At 41.2% G+C, this 14,178-nt stretch overlaps 1 protein-coding gene across 3 annotated transcripts in view; it reads right to left on the bottom strand.

Annotated features, from left to right (window-relative positions):
* The window catches only part of COL4A1 (collagen type IV alpha 1 chain), a 149,875-nt gene that overhangs the window by 57,090 nt on the left and 78,607 nt on the right, over positions 1-14,178 (bottom strand). For all 3 annotated transcript variants that reach the window (XM_067713568.1, XM_067713569.1, XM_067713567.1), the window contains exons 3-4: positions 345-434; positions 196-240 (exon numbers count right to left, since the gene is read on the bottom strand). In XM_067713568.1, coding sequence (XP_067569669.1) covers positions 196-240; positions 345-386 — 87 coding nt within the window. In that variant the 5' untranslated portion in view covers positions 387-434. The remainder of the gene's footprint in view (positions 1-195; positions 241-344; positions 435-14,178) is intronic.

Below are 14,178 nucleotides of genomic sequence, written 5' to 3'. Positions count from 1 at the left end.
GCCCTCGTGCCCAGGACACACGCTGTCTGGGCTCCAAGCACAGAGGCAGAGGGAGGGGGGCACAGAGGAAGGAGGGGATAGGATGCCCCTCGGGACTGTCTGGGGGTGGGGAGGGTAAAGGGCCCTCCCTGCGGAAGCACCCCTGTATCAGATCCCGCCCACAGTCATGACCAACTTCATGACAATCGTACTCACTCTTGTCCCTTTAGTTCCTGGCAGTCCTGGTTCTCCGGTGTCACCCTGGAACAGACAGACATGCCACAATGACCACTCGTCGCAAAAGCAGCACAGATCATCTTAAGTCCACTCCCCCAAGCCCCTGCGCCCACGACAGCCAAGCTCACCTTCTGTCCTGGTGGTCCCTGCGGCCCCTCAGGTCCTTGCATTCCCGGGAACCCGATGACACCTTGTAACCCTGGGAGACCTCTTTCCCCCTGCAGAGGACGAAAGAGCAAGTCAGACCAAGGGCAGGTGGAAGGAGAAATCAGCCTCACTCAGCATCACCCAGCAACCAGCCTACCATGCGCATCTGAAAAGAGACGCTGCCACCTACGTCCCATCTCGGAGACTTCTCTCTGCTCTTTTTTCGCTCTTCTGAGGGCAGGGATGTTTCACGTGTGATCCCTGGTCCAATGCTTTCTATATACTGTATTCTAAAGGCTAAGTAATTTGTTGGGGAAACAAAATCACAGATAGTTGGGGATTTTTTTTCACTGAATGGCTTATAACTTCATTTGATGAGTGGAATCTTCTTGTTGTTGGCAGACACAGCGCTGAGATTCTGTGAGCAGACATCAGTCAAGGCTCCCCTTTAGGAGGTGTGTAGGCAGAGATCACGGTGGCAGTTTCAGGGCAAGATGCTGAGACTTTTCTGTGCAATGAACAGTCGGACGATGGGTTTGCATAAGCATCTCTTAAAAAACTGGGTTTTTTTTTTTTGCAAAGGTAGACTCGAGGTTTAATTACGGTCTCTGCCCTCGAGGAGCAAAAAGAAACAAAACGTATTCTTAACATAATTAATATTATTTAGGGTCCACACACGTGGCTTGGATTCTGGCTTTGAGGTGGCCCTTGAAGGATGAAAGGAAAATGAATGTGTGAAGAGACAGGCAAAGACAATTCAGGCTGGATGTCAGAGAATGGAGATCTAGGCCATGTGAGCACAAGACACTAAGAAGAAGAAATACAACGGGGACAAGAACGTGGAGAGGTGAGGCGTTACCGTTTGATACTGGAAATAGTTTCCTCTGCAAGCATCAGTGACCCAGTGGCCTGATTAAGGACATTGAGGAAGACGGCCACACTTTTTGCCAGTATGAAGTAGCCTAAAATGAGGACAGGAATTCAAGAAAATCTATTCCCTTCACCGTATGTGGACTTCGGTGCAAACTCACAAGGTAAATTGGGTAGATTAAGTAAGCATCTTTAGTCAATTTTCAAAAACAGAAGACATGTTGGAGATTACAGACAGGATTCCTTACTTTCCCTACAGTTATGTTAGTTCAAAGTAAAAAATAAACTGACAAGCTATACCTTACATCACATAAACACTTACCACCCAAAATAGCACATTACCAAAAGTGACTTAAAGTTGTTCAACATTGCATAAATGAAAGGACGCAGAACCCAAACTTCCAAAGTCATCCTTCTTTCCAAACCACTCAGCCAGTCCCAGAACTTGCTGGTGAACTGTGCGTCTGTTGCATTTTCTGAAATGCAGAAACGTGGTTCTGAACTTCGGTCTCCAATCACTGGACCTCCACGGATCGTGGGAGTCATTGGAAGTGTAAAAGGCAGGAAGCCAGAAACAGTGTGTGAATAAATGGGAAAGAGATTATTTCAAACTCTAGAGGAGACCAACAGATACTAAATGGAGTAAAGAAAGTTAAGCCCTGCAGTTTGGCCCAGCCCTCTGGACCAGCTGCATCGAGGGATCAACCAGGAAGAACAGATGCTAATATTCCCCAGAGCCCAGCATAGGACTTGACACAGAACACTGGCTCATCCTCCCTGAGGCCCGGGAAAGAAAAACATTCTCAGACCAAGGCTTGTTCAAATGTAAAGCTACTTAAATACATTCATTCTTAACCTAAAATAACAGCAGATACAAACGTACAAAATCCTGCCGCTGGAGACGGCTTGTACGCTGACATCATATCAACCTCCTCCCTTGATTCAGATGTGGGAAAATTCTACCCAAAATAGAATTGAAACGCTGGCTAAAAACTGTGAACGCTGAACTGAGTATCCTCAAATAACCTGGCATGAGATGCGAAGGAAATACGAAAGGCACATCAGCAGAAAAGCTTCCTAACGCGTTTGGCGGCATATCTTAGTACTCAGTTAATATCGGCAGTATCACTAGGAGACCCAGTGCAGATAAGATTTTATAATTCTCAGTGTCATCGTTGACTGCATGGAGACCCAGAGCCAGATGAGTTGATTTCTACAAGTCTCTCATTGAGTCAGCACTGAAGCCACAAATAGAAATGAGGTCAACCTCTACCTCCGTCTGTGTTTCTTCTAGGTCACTAGAGCAAGCTGGTTCCCAGCAAATATTAAATAGTTCGCCCACATCGACTTAGCCCCTTTTATGTCCATTTCACAGATAGGGAAATTGGGATTCTGATGTTTCACGGACGCGTCACATGTCACTGGGTGACCCCCGCGTGCTCCTGGGAACAGGATTCAGCAATCTGAATTCCCAGTCCCGGCTTTCACCACAGGCCCACATTCTTTCCCCAGTGTCACCGGAACACTTAAGGAAGCTCCATATCCCAAGAGATTTGAAATAAGTAGCTGAAGAGGAAGCGACGCCCCCGTGAACATGGCTCTTGCCATCTCGCACATATTTTTTTTTTTTTAAGTTTCCTAATCTTTTGTTCGGACAAAAGTACACATGAATAATCTAATATCCCATACCCCGTCCAAGGCTATTCTGGGCACCAGAGTAGAGCAAACAGACAGGATAAGCATTCAATCAGCTATACAATTAGCTGGCAAACAGCACACACTGCACATGGGCCCAATTCTTCCTCCGAGCTTTCAGCAAATCTCCACGAGGGTTACGGAAAAAGCAAACAGCTGGGCACATCGTGCAAAGGCTTTTCATGCCGGTCCTTTCTAAGCCAGACTCCGCAGCTGTGGCCACTCGTGCGCTGGGGTTCAAGGCTGAATGTGCAGAGTTAAAATCCCCTAGAAACAGGTCCCCTTAGTCATCTCTTTCCCGTGATGTGCTGGAGGCAAGGTCCAAGACGATATGGCAGCTCAAGTGAGATCCACAACCACGGTTACCACAGCAGCAAGAACTTAAAGTGGAAGATGAGAAAAAGAAGCTTGTATAATACTACCCAAAATGCTTTGAGGCAACTGCATCTAATGGTTTTATCCTTGAACGTCAGTGCAGTGTACTGTACTAATTTTTAAAAAGTTTATATACCAACCATGGAAGTGACAATCACTATATCCTCAAATGATGAAATTCAGAATTTGAGGAGCAAAAAACACAACGCTATAGACGAACGAACACAGCCATGGAGAATAATCTTGGCATCAAAATCAGCCATTCTAAATTAGGCATGAAATAGAGTTTCATGCATGAAGCAACTTACAAATTTTGCATCATCAATTATCTAGAGAAGGGCATACCTTTTTTAAAAAAAATCCATAAAATGTGGGAATAAAAGAGTTTTTTTTATAATACCCAATTATTTCCCTTCCTCTTAAAATACCTGTAGAAACAAGTTCATGATGGAAATCCAATGCTAGAATATAGTCCCCTTCAAATCTTAGTCAAAAATCCAAATACCAATAAAGCCCTCAGGATGGTGAGGTCGAAATAGTGTGAAGGTTCTAAGGATAATATAGGATAACATCATTAACAACAACAAAAACTGAAATTAACACAAACTATATCTAGAGTAAGCCGTCTTCAAAGATCTTACTGTCAGAGGCCTGTTATGCTTGTTTCAATAGCCAACATGGTATCACTATCTTTCAGTCAAATATTAAATTATTTTTTCAAATAATTTAAAAATAATTATTATTTTATTATTAATAATAATTATTTTTATATTATTTTAAAATAATATGATCGAGATAGCCTCATCCACCAGAGGGCAGACAGAAGAAGCTAGAAGAACTACAATCCTGCAGCCTGTGGAACAAAAACCACATTCACGGAAAGATAGACAAGATGAAAAGGCGGAGGGCTATGTACCAGATGAAGGAACAAGATAAAACCCCCGAAAAACAGCTAAATGAAGTGGAGATAGGCAACCTTCCCGAAAAAGAATTCGGAATAATGATAGTGAAGATGATCCAGGACCTCAGAAAAAGGATGGAGGCAAAGATCAAGAAGATGCAAGAAATGTTTAACAAAGACCTAGAAGAATTATAGAACAAACACCTAGAAGAATTAATCAACAAACAAACAGAGATGAATAATACAATAACTGAAATGAAAAATACACTAGAAGGACTCAATAACAGAATAACTGAGGCAGAAGAACGGATAAGTGACCTGGAAGCCAGAATGGTGGAATTCACTGCCACAGAACAGAATAAAAAAAAAAAAAAAAGAATGAAAAGAAATGAAGAGAGCCTAAGAGACCTCTGGGACAACATTAAACACAACAACATTTGCATTATAAGGGTCCCAAAAGGAGAAGAGAGAGAGAAAGGACCCGAGAAAATATTTGAAGAGATTATAGTTGAAAACTTCCCTAACATGGGAAAGGAAATGGCCACCCAAGTCCAGGAAGTGCAGAGAGTCCCAGGAGGATAAACCCAAGGAGAAACATGCCAAGACACATAGTAATCAAACTGAAAAAAGTTAAAGACAAAAATTATTGAAAGCAGCAAGGAAAAAAACACAAATAACGTACAAGGGAATTCCCATAAGGTTAACAGCTGACTTCTCAGCAGAAACTCTACAAGCCAGAAGGGAGCGGCACGATATATTTAAAGTGATGAAAGGGAAGAACCTACAACCAACATTATTCTACCCGGCAAGGATCTCGTTCAGATTCAACGGAGAAATCAAAAGCTTTACAGAGAAGCAAAATGTAAGAGAATTCTTAAAAGCACCACGAAACCAGCTCTACAACAAATGCTAAAGGAACTTCTCTAAGTGGGAAACACAAGAGAAGAAAAGGACCTACAAAAACAAACCCATAACAATTAAGAAAATGGTAATAGGAACATACATATCGATAATTACCTTAAACATGAATGGATTTAAATGCTCCAACCAAAAGACACAGGCTCGCTGCATGGATACAAAAACAAGGCCCATATATATGCTGTCTACAAGAGACCCACTTCAGACCCAGGGACACGTACAGACTGAACGTGAGGGGATGGAGTAAGATATTCCATGCAAATGGAAATCAAAAGAAAGCTGTAGTAGCAGTACTCATATCAGATAAAATCGATTTTAAAATAAAGAATGTTACAAGAGACAAGGAAGGACACTACATAATGATCAAGGGATCAATCCAAGAAGATATAACAATTATAAATACATACGCACCCAACATAGGACCACCTCAATACACAAGGCAAATGCTAACAGCTATAAAAGAGGAAATCGACAGTAACACAGTAATAGTGGGGGACTTAGACACCTCACTTACACCAGTGGACAGATCATACAAACAGAAAATTAATAAGGAAACACAAGCTTTAAATGACACGATGGACCAGACAGATTTAATTGATATTTATAGAACATTCCATCCAAAAACAGCAGATTACACTTTCTTCTCAAGTGCACATTGAACATTCTCCAGGATAGATCACATCTTGGGTCACAAATCAAGACTCAGTAAATTTAAGAAAACTGAAATCATATCAAGCATCTTTTCTGACCACAACGCTATGAGATTAGAAATCAATCACAAGGAATAAAAAATAAAAAACACAAACACATGCAGGCTAAACAATACATCACTAAATAACCAAGAGATCACTGAAGAAATCAAAGAGGAAATCAAAAAATACCTAGAGACAAATTACAACAAAAACACGATGATCCAAAACCCATGGGATGCAGCAAAAGCAGTTCTAAGAGGGAAGATTATAGCAATACAATCCTACCTCAAGAAACAAGAAAAATCTCAAATAAACAATCTAACCTTACACCTAAAGGAACCAGAGAAAGAAGAACAAGCAAAATCCAAAGTTAGTAGAAGGAAAGAAATCATAAACATCAGAGCACAAATATATGAAATAGAAACAAAGAAAACAATAGCAAAGATCAATAACACTAAAAGCTGGTTCTTTGAGAAGATAAACAAAATTTATAAACCATTTGCCAGACTCATCAAGAAAATGAGGGAGAGGACTCAAATCAATAAAATTAGAAAGGAAAAAGGAGAAGTTTACAATGGACACCGCAGAAATACAAAGCATCCTAAGAGACTACTACAAGCAATTCTATGCCAGTAAAATGGACAACCCGGAAGAAATGGACAAATTCTTAGAAAGGTATAACTGTCCAAGACTGAACCAAGAAGAAATAGAAAATATGAACAGACCAATCACAAGTAATGAAATTGAAACTGTGATTAAAAATCTTCCAACAAACAAAAGTCCAGGACCAGAAGGCTTCACAAGTGAATTCTAGCAAACATTTAGAGAAGAACTAACACTCATCCTTCTCAAACTCTTCCAAAAAATTGCAGAGGAAGGAACACTCCTAACCTCATTCTATGAGGTCACCATCACCCTGATACCAAAACCAGACAAAGATACTACCAAAAAAGAAAATTACAGACCGATACCACTGATGAATATAGATGCAACCCCCCCCCCCACAAAATACCAGCAAACAGAATCCAACAACACATTAAAAGGATCATACACCATGAACAAGTGGGATTTATGCCAGGAAGGCAAGGATTCTTCAATATATGCAAATCAATCAATGTGATACAGCATATTAACAAACTGAAGAAGAAAAACCATATGATCATCTCATCATATATTGAGATGAATCATCTCAATACAAGCAGAAAAAGCTTTTGAAAAAATTCAACACTCATTTATGATAAAAACTCTCCAGAAAGTGGGCATAGAGGGAACCTACCTCAACATTAATAAAGGCCATATATGACAAACCCACAGCAAACATCATTCTCAATGGTGAAAAGCTGAAAACAATTCCTCTAAGATCAGGAACAAGACAAAGATGTCCACTCTCGCCACTATTATTCAACATAGTTTTGGAAGTCCTAGCCACGGCAATCAGAGAAGAAAAGGAAATAAAAGGAATATAAATTGGAAAAGAAGAAGGAAAACTGTCACTGTTTGCAGATGGCATGATACTATACACAGAGAATCCTAAAGATGCCACCAGAAAACTACTAGAGCTAATCAATGAATTTGGTAAAGTTGCAGGATACAAAATTAATGCACAGAAATCTCTTGCATTCCTATACACTAACAACAAAAGATCAGAAAGAGAAATTAAGGAAACAAACCCATTCACCATTGCAACAAAAAGAATAAAATACCTAGGAATAAACCTACCTAAGGAGGTAAAAGTCCTGTACTAAGAAAACTATAAGACACTGATGAAAGAAATCAAAGATGACACAAACAGATGGAGAGATATACCATGTTCCTGGATTGGAAGAATCAATATTGTGAAGATGACTCTACTACCCAAGGCAATCTATAGATTCAATGCAATCCCTATCAAATTACCAGTGGCATTTTTTACAGAACTAGAACAAAAAAATCTTAAAATTTGTATGGAGACACAAAAGACCCCGAATAGCCAAAGCAGTCTTAAGGGAAAAAAACGGAGCTGGAGGAATCAGACTCCCTGACTTCAGACTATACTACAAAGCTACAGTAATCAAGACAATATGATACTGGCACAAAAACAGAAATATAGATCAATGGAACAGGAAAGAAAGCCCAGAGATAAACCCACACACCTATGGTCAACTAATCTATGACACAGGAGGCAAGGATATACAATGGAGAAAAGACAGTCTCTTCAATAAGTGGTGCTGGGAAAACTGGACAGCTACATGTAAAACAATGAAATTAGGACACTCCCTAACACCATACACAAAAATAAACTCAAAATGGGTTAGAGACCTAAATGTAAGGCTGGAGATTATAAAACCCTTAGAGAAAAACATAGGAAGAACACTCTTTGACATAAATCACAGCAAGATCTTTTTTGATCCACCTCCTAGAGTAATGGAAATAAAAACAAAAATAAACAAATGGGACCTAATGAAACTTAAAAGCTTTTGCAAAGCAAAGGAAACTACAAACAAGACAAAAAGACAAAAAGAATGGGAGAAAATATTTGCAAACGAAATCAACGGACAAAGGATTCATCTCCAAAATATATAAACAGCTCATGCAGCTCAATATTAAAAAAAAAACCAATCCAAAAATGGGCAGAGGACCTAAATAGACATTGCTCCAAAGAAGACATACAGATGGCCAAGAAGCACATGAAAAGCTGCTCAACATCACTAATTATTAGAGAAATGCAAATCAAAACTACAATGAGGTATCACCTCACACCAGTCAGAATGGGAATCATCAGAAATTCTACAAACAACAAATGCTGGAGAGGGTGTGGAGAAAAGGGAAGCCTTTTGCACTGTTGGTGGGAATGTAAATTGATACAAGCACTATGGAGAACAGTATGGAGTTTCCTTAAAAAACTAAAAATAGAACTACCATACGACCCAGCAATCCCACTACTGGGCATATATCCTGAGAAAACCATAATTCAAAAAGAGTCATGCACCCCAATGTTCACTGCAGCACTATTTACAATAGCCAGGTCATGGAAGCAACCTAAATGCCCATCGACAGATGAATGGATAGAGAAAATGTGGTACATGTATTCAATGGAATATTACTCAGCCATAAAAAAGAATGATACTGGGTCATTTGTAGAGACGTGGATGGATCTAGAGACTGTCAATACAGTGTGAAGTAAGTCAGAAAGAGGAAAACAGATATCGTATGCTAACGCATGTATGTGGAAGCTAGAAAAATGGTACACATGAACCGGTTTGCGGGGCAGAAATAGAGACACAGATGTAGAGAACAAACATATGGACACCAAGGGGGGAAAGTGTTGAGGGGCGGGTAGTCGTGGATGAATTGGGAGATTGGGATTGACATGTATACACTAATATGTATAAAATAGATAACTAATAAGAACCTGCTGTATAAAAAATAAATAAAATTCAAAAAACTAATAATAATATGATCATTGGGACTTCCCTGGTGGTCCAGTGGTAAAGAATCCACCTTCCAATGAAGGGGACGTGGGTTCGATCCCTGGTCGGGGAACTAAGATCCCACATGCCGCGGGGCAACTAAGCCTGTGCGCCACAACTACTGAGCTCACGCACCTCAACTTCAAAGCTGCGTGCCACAAACTACAGCCCATGCACCCTGGAAGCTGCGCACCACACTAGATAGAACCCTGCGCCCCACAACTAGAGAGAAGCCCGTGCGCTGCAACAAAGATCCCGTGTGCTGCAACTAAGACCCGAGCAGCCAAAAAAATAAAAATAAAAAATATATGATCATGGCTCTTCACAGTGTACTGACGCCCAAGGAAAGACGCTGCCCGAGACCTGGGCCCCCTCTCGACGGGGGACCATCTTGCTGGGCAGAGACATCTACATGTGCTTGTTCATCCATCAGAAAGCAGAATGCACCCAATGCACCCAGCAAGGGATGTTGGTCGTAGAGATTCTGCAGCGGGGTGTCCATCTCTCCGGAGTGAGTACTTTAAAGGCAGGGACATTTTTTATTCATTCGGCGTTTGGCACGAACTTTGAACTCAGTAAAAGTTGGTAACTGGATGATGAAATAACCAGCAGCATCACATGAACTTAGGATGAGGTAGGATTCTATCTATGTAGCCTAAAAGCCTTAAAACGGAACAAAATATGGTTGCTGGGCAGGAGGGGATCCCAGGCCTCCCCTTCCCAATCCAAAGCCCTGTGGGCACCACGGAGACTGGCCAACATACCACAACTGGCCAGAGAAGCCACAGGGAGAGACAGTGTGGGCAGGACGTGATACTGAACCAGCTCTCCCTTTCCGTCATCGGGTGCCTTGAGATTTCCATTTCCAAGCAAAACTGCAAATAATTGATGGGACGAAAGTATTCACATTTGGAGCCAGAGCTCACCAAGCGTCCAGTGATGGGGAAACTATTTCAGATGACGGGTCACAGTCAATGGGTGACTTCAGGACTGAGCCAGAAATTCCACAAGTCCAATTCCTTGAGCCCAGCAACCATCAGACATCTGCAGGACCATTTCCTGAATACCAGTACTGCTGGGAAAGTGGTGGGAAGGCTCCGATCAGTGTCACAGGGTCATGGAAAAGCTCTGGGATGAGGCCCCATTGGGCTTCATCCACACCATGCAGCTTGACATTATGGCAGAAATATTGCCACCCGTGCAAAGGAGAGGAGAGGCGGAGGACATACACAACCAGAGCCCTGAAAAAGCCTGGTTTTCCTAAGAAGAAGAGGCGAACACTGACTCTCCTCTGCCCCACGAGACATATACCTGGAACGTTAAAAGAACGTATGTGTCAGTTGAAAGTAGGCTACATTTGGGGGAGGGATGGAGCGGGAGTGTGGGGTTAGCGGATGCGAACTCTTACATATAGAATGGATGAGCAACAAGGTCCTACTGTAGCGCACAGGGAACTCTATTCAAGATCCTGAGATAAACCATAATGGAAAAGAATATGAAAAAGAGTGTATACATATGGATAACTGAATCACTGTGCTGTACACGTGAAAGTAACACAACACTGTAAATCAACTATACTTCAGTAAAAAAAATTAACTACATTTCTTTAAATATAATACTGAAGATCGCTTCCCATAATCGCTCTATCATGACTACTGTTTCATGCATTTAACATTTCAATATTAAACTACGGAAGAGTAAACTGATCATGCCCCCAAAGCATGGCTTCTTCCCCAAAGTCTCATTTTCTCTCTCAAGATTTGGTGATATTTCTTCACTTGATATGGTCAACATGAGGAATCTTTACATAGTGGTCTCCATTGGAAACGTGGGTATATGCCAAGAGCTTTAGCAATTACACGTGAGGGGGGGGAGAGATGGGCAATTAAGAGGTCTTTGTCTTAGAAATGAGCTCATTCCCCATCTTTACACATTCAAAGGACGAGAAGAATCAGAAAAGCAGAGAAGTGTTAAAAAGGATAAAAAGGCTCCTTAATCCCTGACCTTCGTGTACTATAAGATCCAGTCTCTTCTCCAGGAGCCTCCTGGACCCACTCTGCCTACACCACGGAGTTGGCTTGGGCAAGCGGACCCTACGCAGCCTCTCAACACTGCCCCCTTTGACCATCGTCAGGCTGTAGGGACTCGCTCCCAAGACTTCGGAAGCTGCAGATAATCAGGTTTGGTCTGGGAAAGGGGGCTTGCTGGTTGTACAGGAAGTAAATGGGAAAGCCTTTCTCTCTCTGCCCACATCTGGACTGTAGCTTTTACACCGGACTTTCCGCCTCAGGCAGTCCCTGTGGATAAGTCCATCTAATGGATAAGGTCCACCAAGGCCCGGCTGATGGGTCATCAGCTTCACACTGTCCACTGATACAGCACTTAATGCAGAAACCTCTCCGAGAGGCCGTGTTCAAGGGTAGATTTCTGTTGGATAAATCCTGATATGGAAACATTATTTGAGCCCACGAGGAATTCTGGGACAATTCTAAGAATTTCAACATTGCCATGAAGGTTAGTTTTCAGAGCTAAGCTCAAGTCATATGTAATATAAAACTAGCAGGCTGCCAGTTACGGAGGAGATACACAATACATATTTCTGATGAGTCAACATTTGCAAGAAATAAAACGGATACTTTCCGAGCTACAAAAATCCACTTTGCACATCACCTGGTGAGAAAAAAAATGAATCATAAAGAGTTTTTCACAAAACGCTTTCTAAAGAACCATTCTTCAACCCAAGAATAATTCGAAGGAGTCCTAAGTTCATTCTTACTATCAACAATTTAAAACTCTTCCCCGCACGCCAGCTAAGAGCAAACAAGCCGTCCAGCTTCACTGATCCAGTAAAAAAAACGTACTAAAACAACAGGCAAACTTGAGTGCTGACAAATTGTTGGTGGCAAAAAAAACCTTAAAATTTTCCAAAGATTCTTAGGACTTATAAATAAATTCCAGACCTTTCTCCTTCATTAGAGCCAAGAATCACTTATGCAGGACACACTTTAAAGCTGTAAGCAGTGGCAAATGTTTTCTTCAATCATTTCTCTTGGGCTCTTTGTGAAAAATCAGTCTAAAATGCTTTCGTTGTCTTATTCCAAAGCAGTAATCTGTTTAAAATATTTTAAGTATAAATATTTAAAGTTATTCCCCCGAAGTAGTCAGCTTCCCAAATTAGCAAGAAGCAAAATATTTTGATAATGTTTTTCCAAAGTCTGGTGGGTGTATTCAGTCCAATTTTGTGTATACATTTCCTGATATAGTTAATCTTTAATCGATAGCTTTGTTCCACTTCAACAAGGGGAGCTTGCTCTCCGGAAAACGTGTGTGTTTCTGGGCCTCACGCTCTATTAATACATTCAGATCTCAATGTGAAGGTTCAAACGTCCTGATGGGTTTTCCTGGGGACCCCTGTCCAATAACCCTCCCCCGACATCCGTTATCCTCTGGGCTTCAGCCTAGGTCTTGGCTCCCAACCACCTCACGGGCCCAAACAGTGCCTCAAACGTGTGGGCATCAGTTACCCAACCCACTTCCAGATGGTCGCTGCTCCCTGAAATATCTGTACCCACACGCCACCCCCATGGTCCCCTAGCACCCCAGCACGTCCATGGAATCTCAGCTAAACGTCCCTTCCTAGGGGAAGGACTCCGAAACACAAAGTGATTCAAAGAGAACTTTTACACTTAATTGATCCCATTAAATTAAGAGGCAATAAAGGAGGCATGAGCTTTTGAAAGGGCCATGTCCGGAAAGCCCCCAAGGGCTCTGATTTTCCCGCCACTAGAGGGCGCAATGGGACCACGCCTTTTTTTTCCCCCCCCTCCTCCGAATCAAAATTCCCCCAGGGGACCCTGAAAGCGTCCAGACTTTTTTCTTAAATATTCATTATCTTAATATATTAATATTAAATATTCAATGCCATTGAAGATATTAGTGCAGGCACAGCTAAGAGAAATCAGTTTTTTAAGGCTTACAATGCAGAACTCTAAGGGAAAGAATTTTAATGGGAATTAAAAATGTAATTTAAATTAAATATAAAACTAGTAACCTGAGCGCTGAGGCTATTAAGTGACAGGTAAATGCTGTGACCCTAGAAATAATGTGAATTGTGGATGCTTTTCAGATTGCTTTTTTCACCCATTTTTTTAAACTTAGAGTATTTGAATCTAACAATAATACAGGGGAAAAAGTAACTTCAGTTTTCTAAATGACTGGAAATAGTAAATGTTGAAAAAATTAAATCCTATAAAACGTGCATAAAATAGGTACAAATATGGTAGTAAGAAGGTCTCTAAAAACCAATTTCTAAATATCCAACTGCCAGTAAAATTTATATGAAGGATCTGCTTTGGTCCTTCTACTACAAGTTTATAGGAAACATATACTTAAGGTAATTTAATCCATTCTCCTGATTTCTGCCATTTACGAAGGAAAAAAGTCCATCCAAATTTTAACAGCTTCCCCGAAAGATGATAATAACGTTTTGACATAGAGAGCTCTTGAAAATCAAAATCATGAATGTTTTTGCCTAAACCTATTCCCTTACATAGTATAGTATAGACTTGGAAATTGTCTTTTAAAGCAGAAAAGCAGTACAGACATAAAAGGGGCCTGACTGCAGCTTGGAACCTCACTTGTGGTGGCCCTGGAAGGTTGGGTATGTTGCGCACTGCAGGAAGGAGGCTGGGCACTGGCCCAGCAGGGGGGCCTTATCTAAAGTGCCCAGAGCAGCACAAAACCACTCAGAGGCCTAGGAGCTGCTGAGAACCTTCCTGCAAAATTGCACCTTTACTCACCAGCACAAGTGCCTTTTCTGTGTTTTAAAGTTCCATGAGATTTATCAAAAACTTACCTCCTAACTTAAAGATTGTGGGGAAGGAGTGAGATTGCAGGAACATAAATAATTGAAAAT

This window comes from Pseudorca crassidens, chromosome 18 (assembly GCF_039906515.1).
Source record: "Pseudorca crassidens isolate mPseCra1 chromosome 18, mPseCra1.hap1, whole genome shotgun sequence".
NCBI lineage: Eukaryota > Metazoa > Chordata > Mammalia > Artiodactyla > Delphinidae > Pseudorca > Pseudorca crassidens.
The sequence above is the reverse complement of the archived record's forward strand: the minus strand, read 5'-3'. Positions and strand labels throughout refer to the sequence as shown.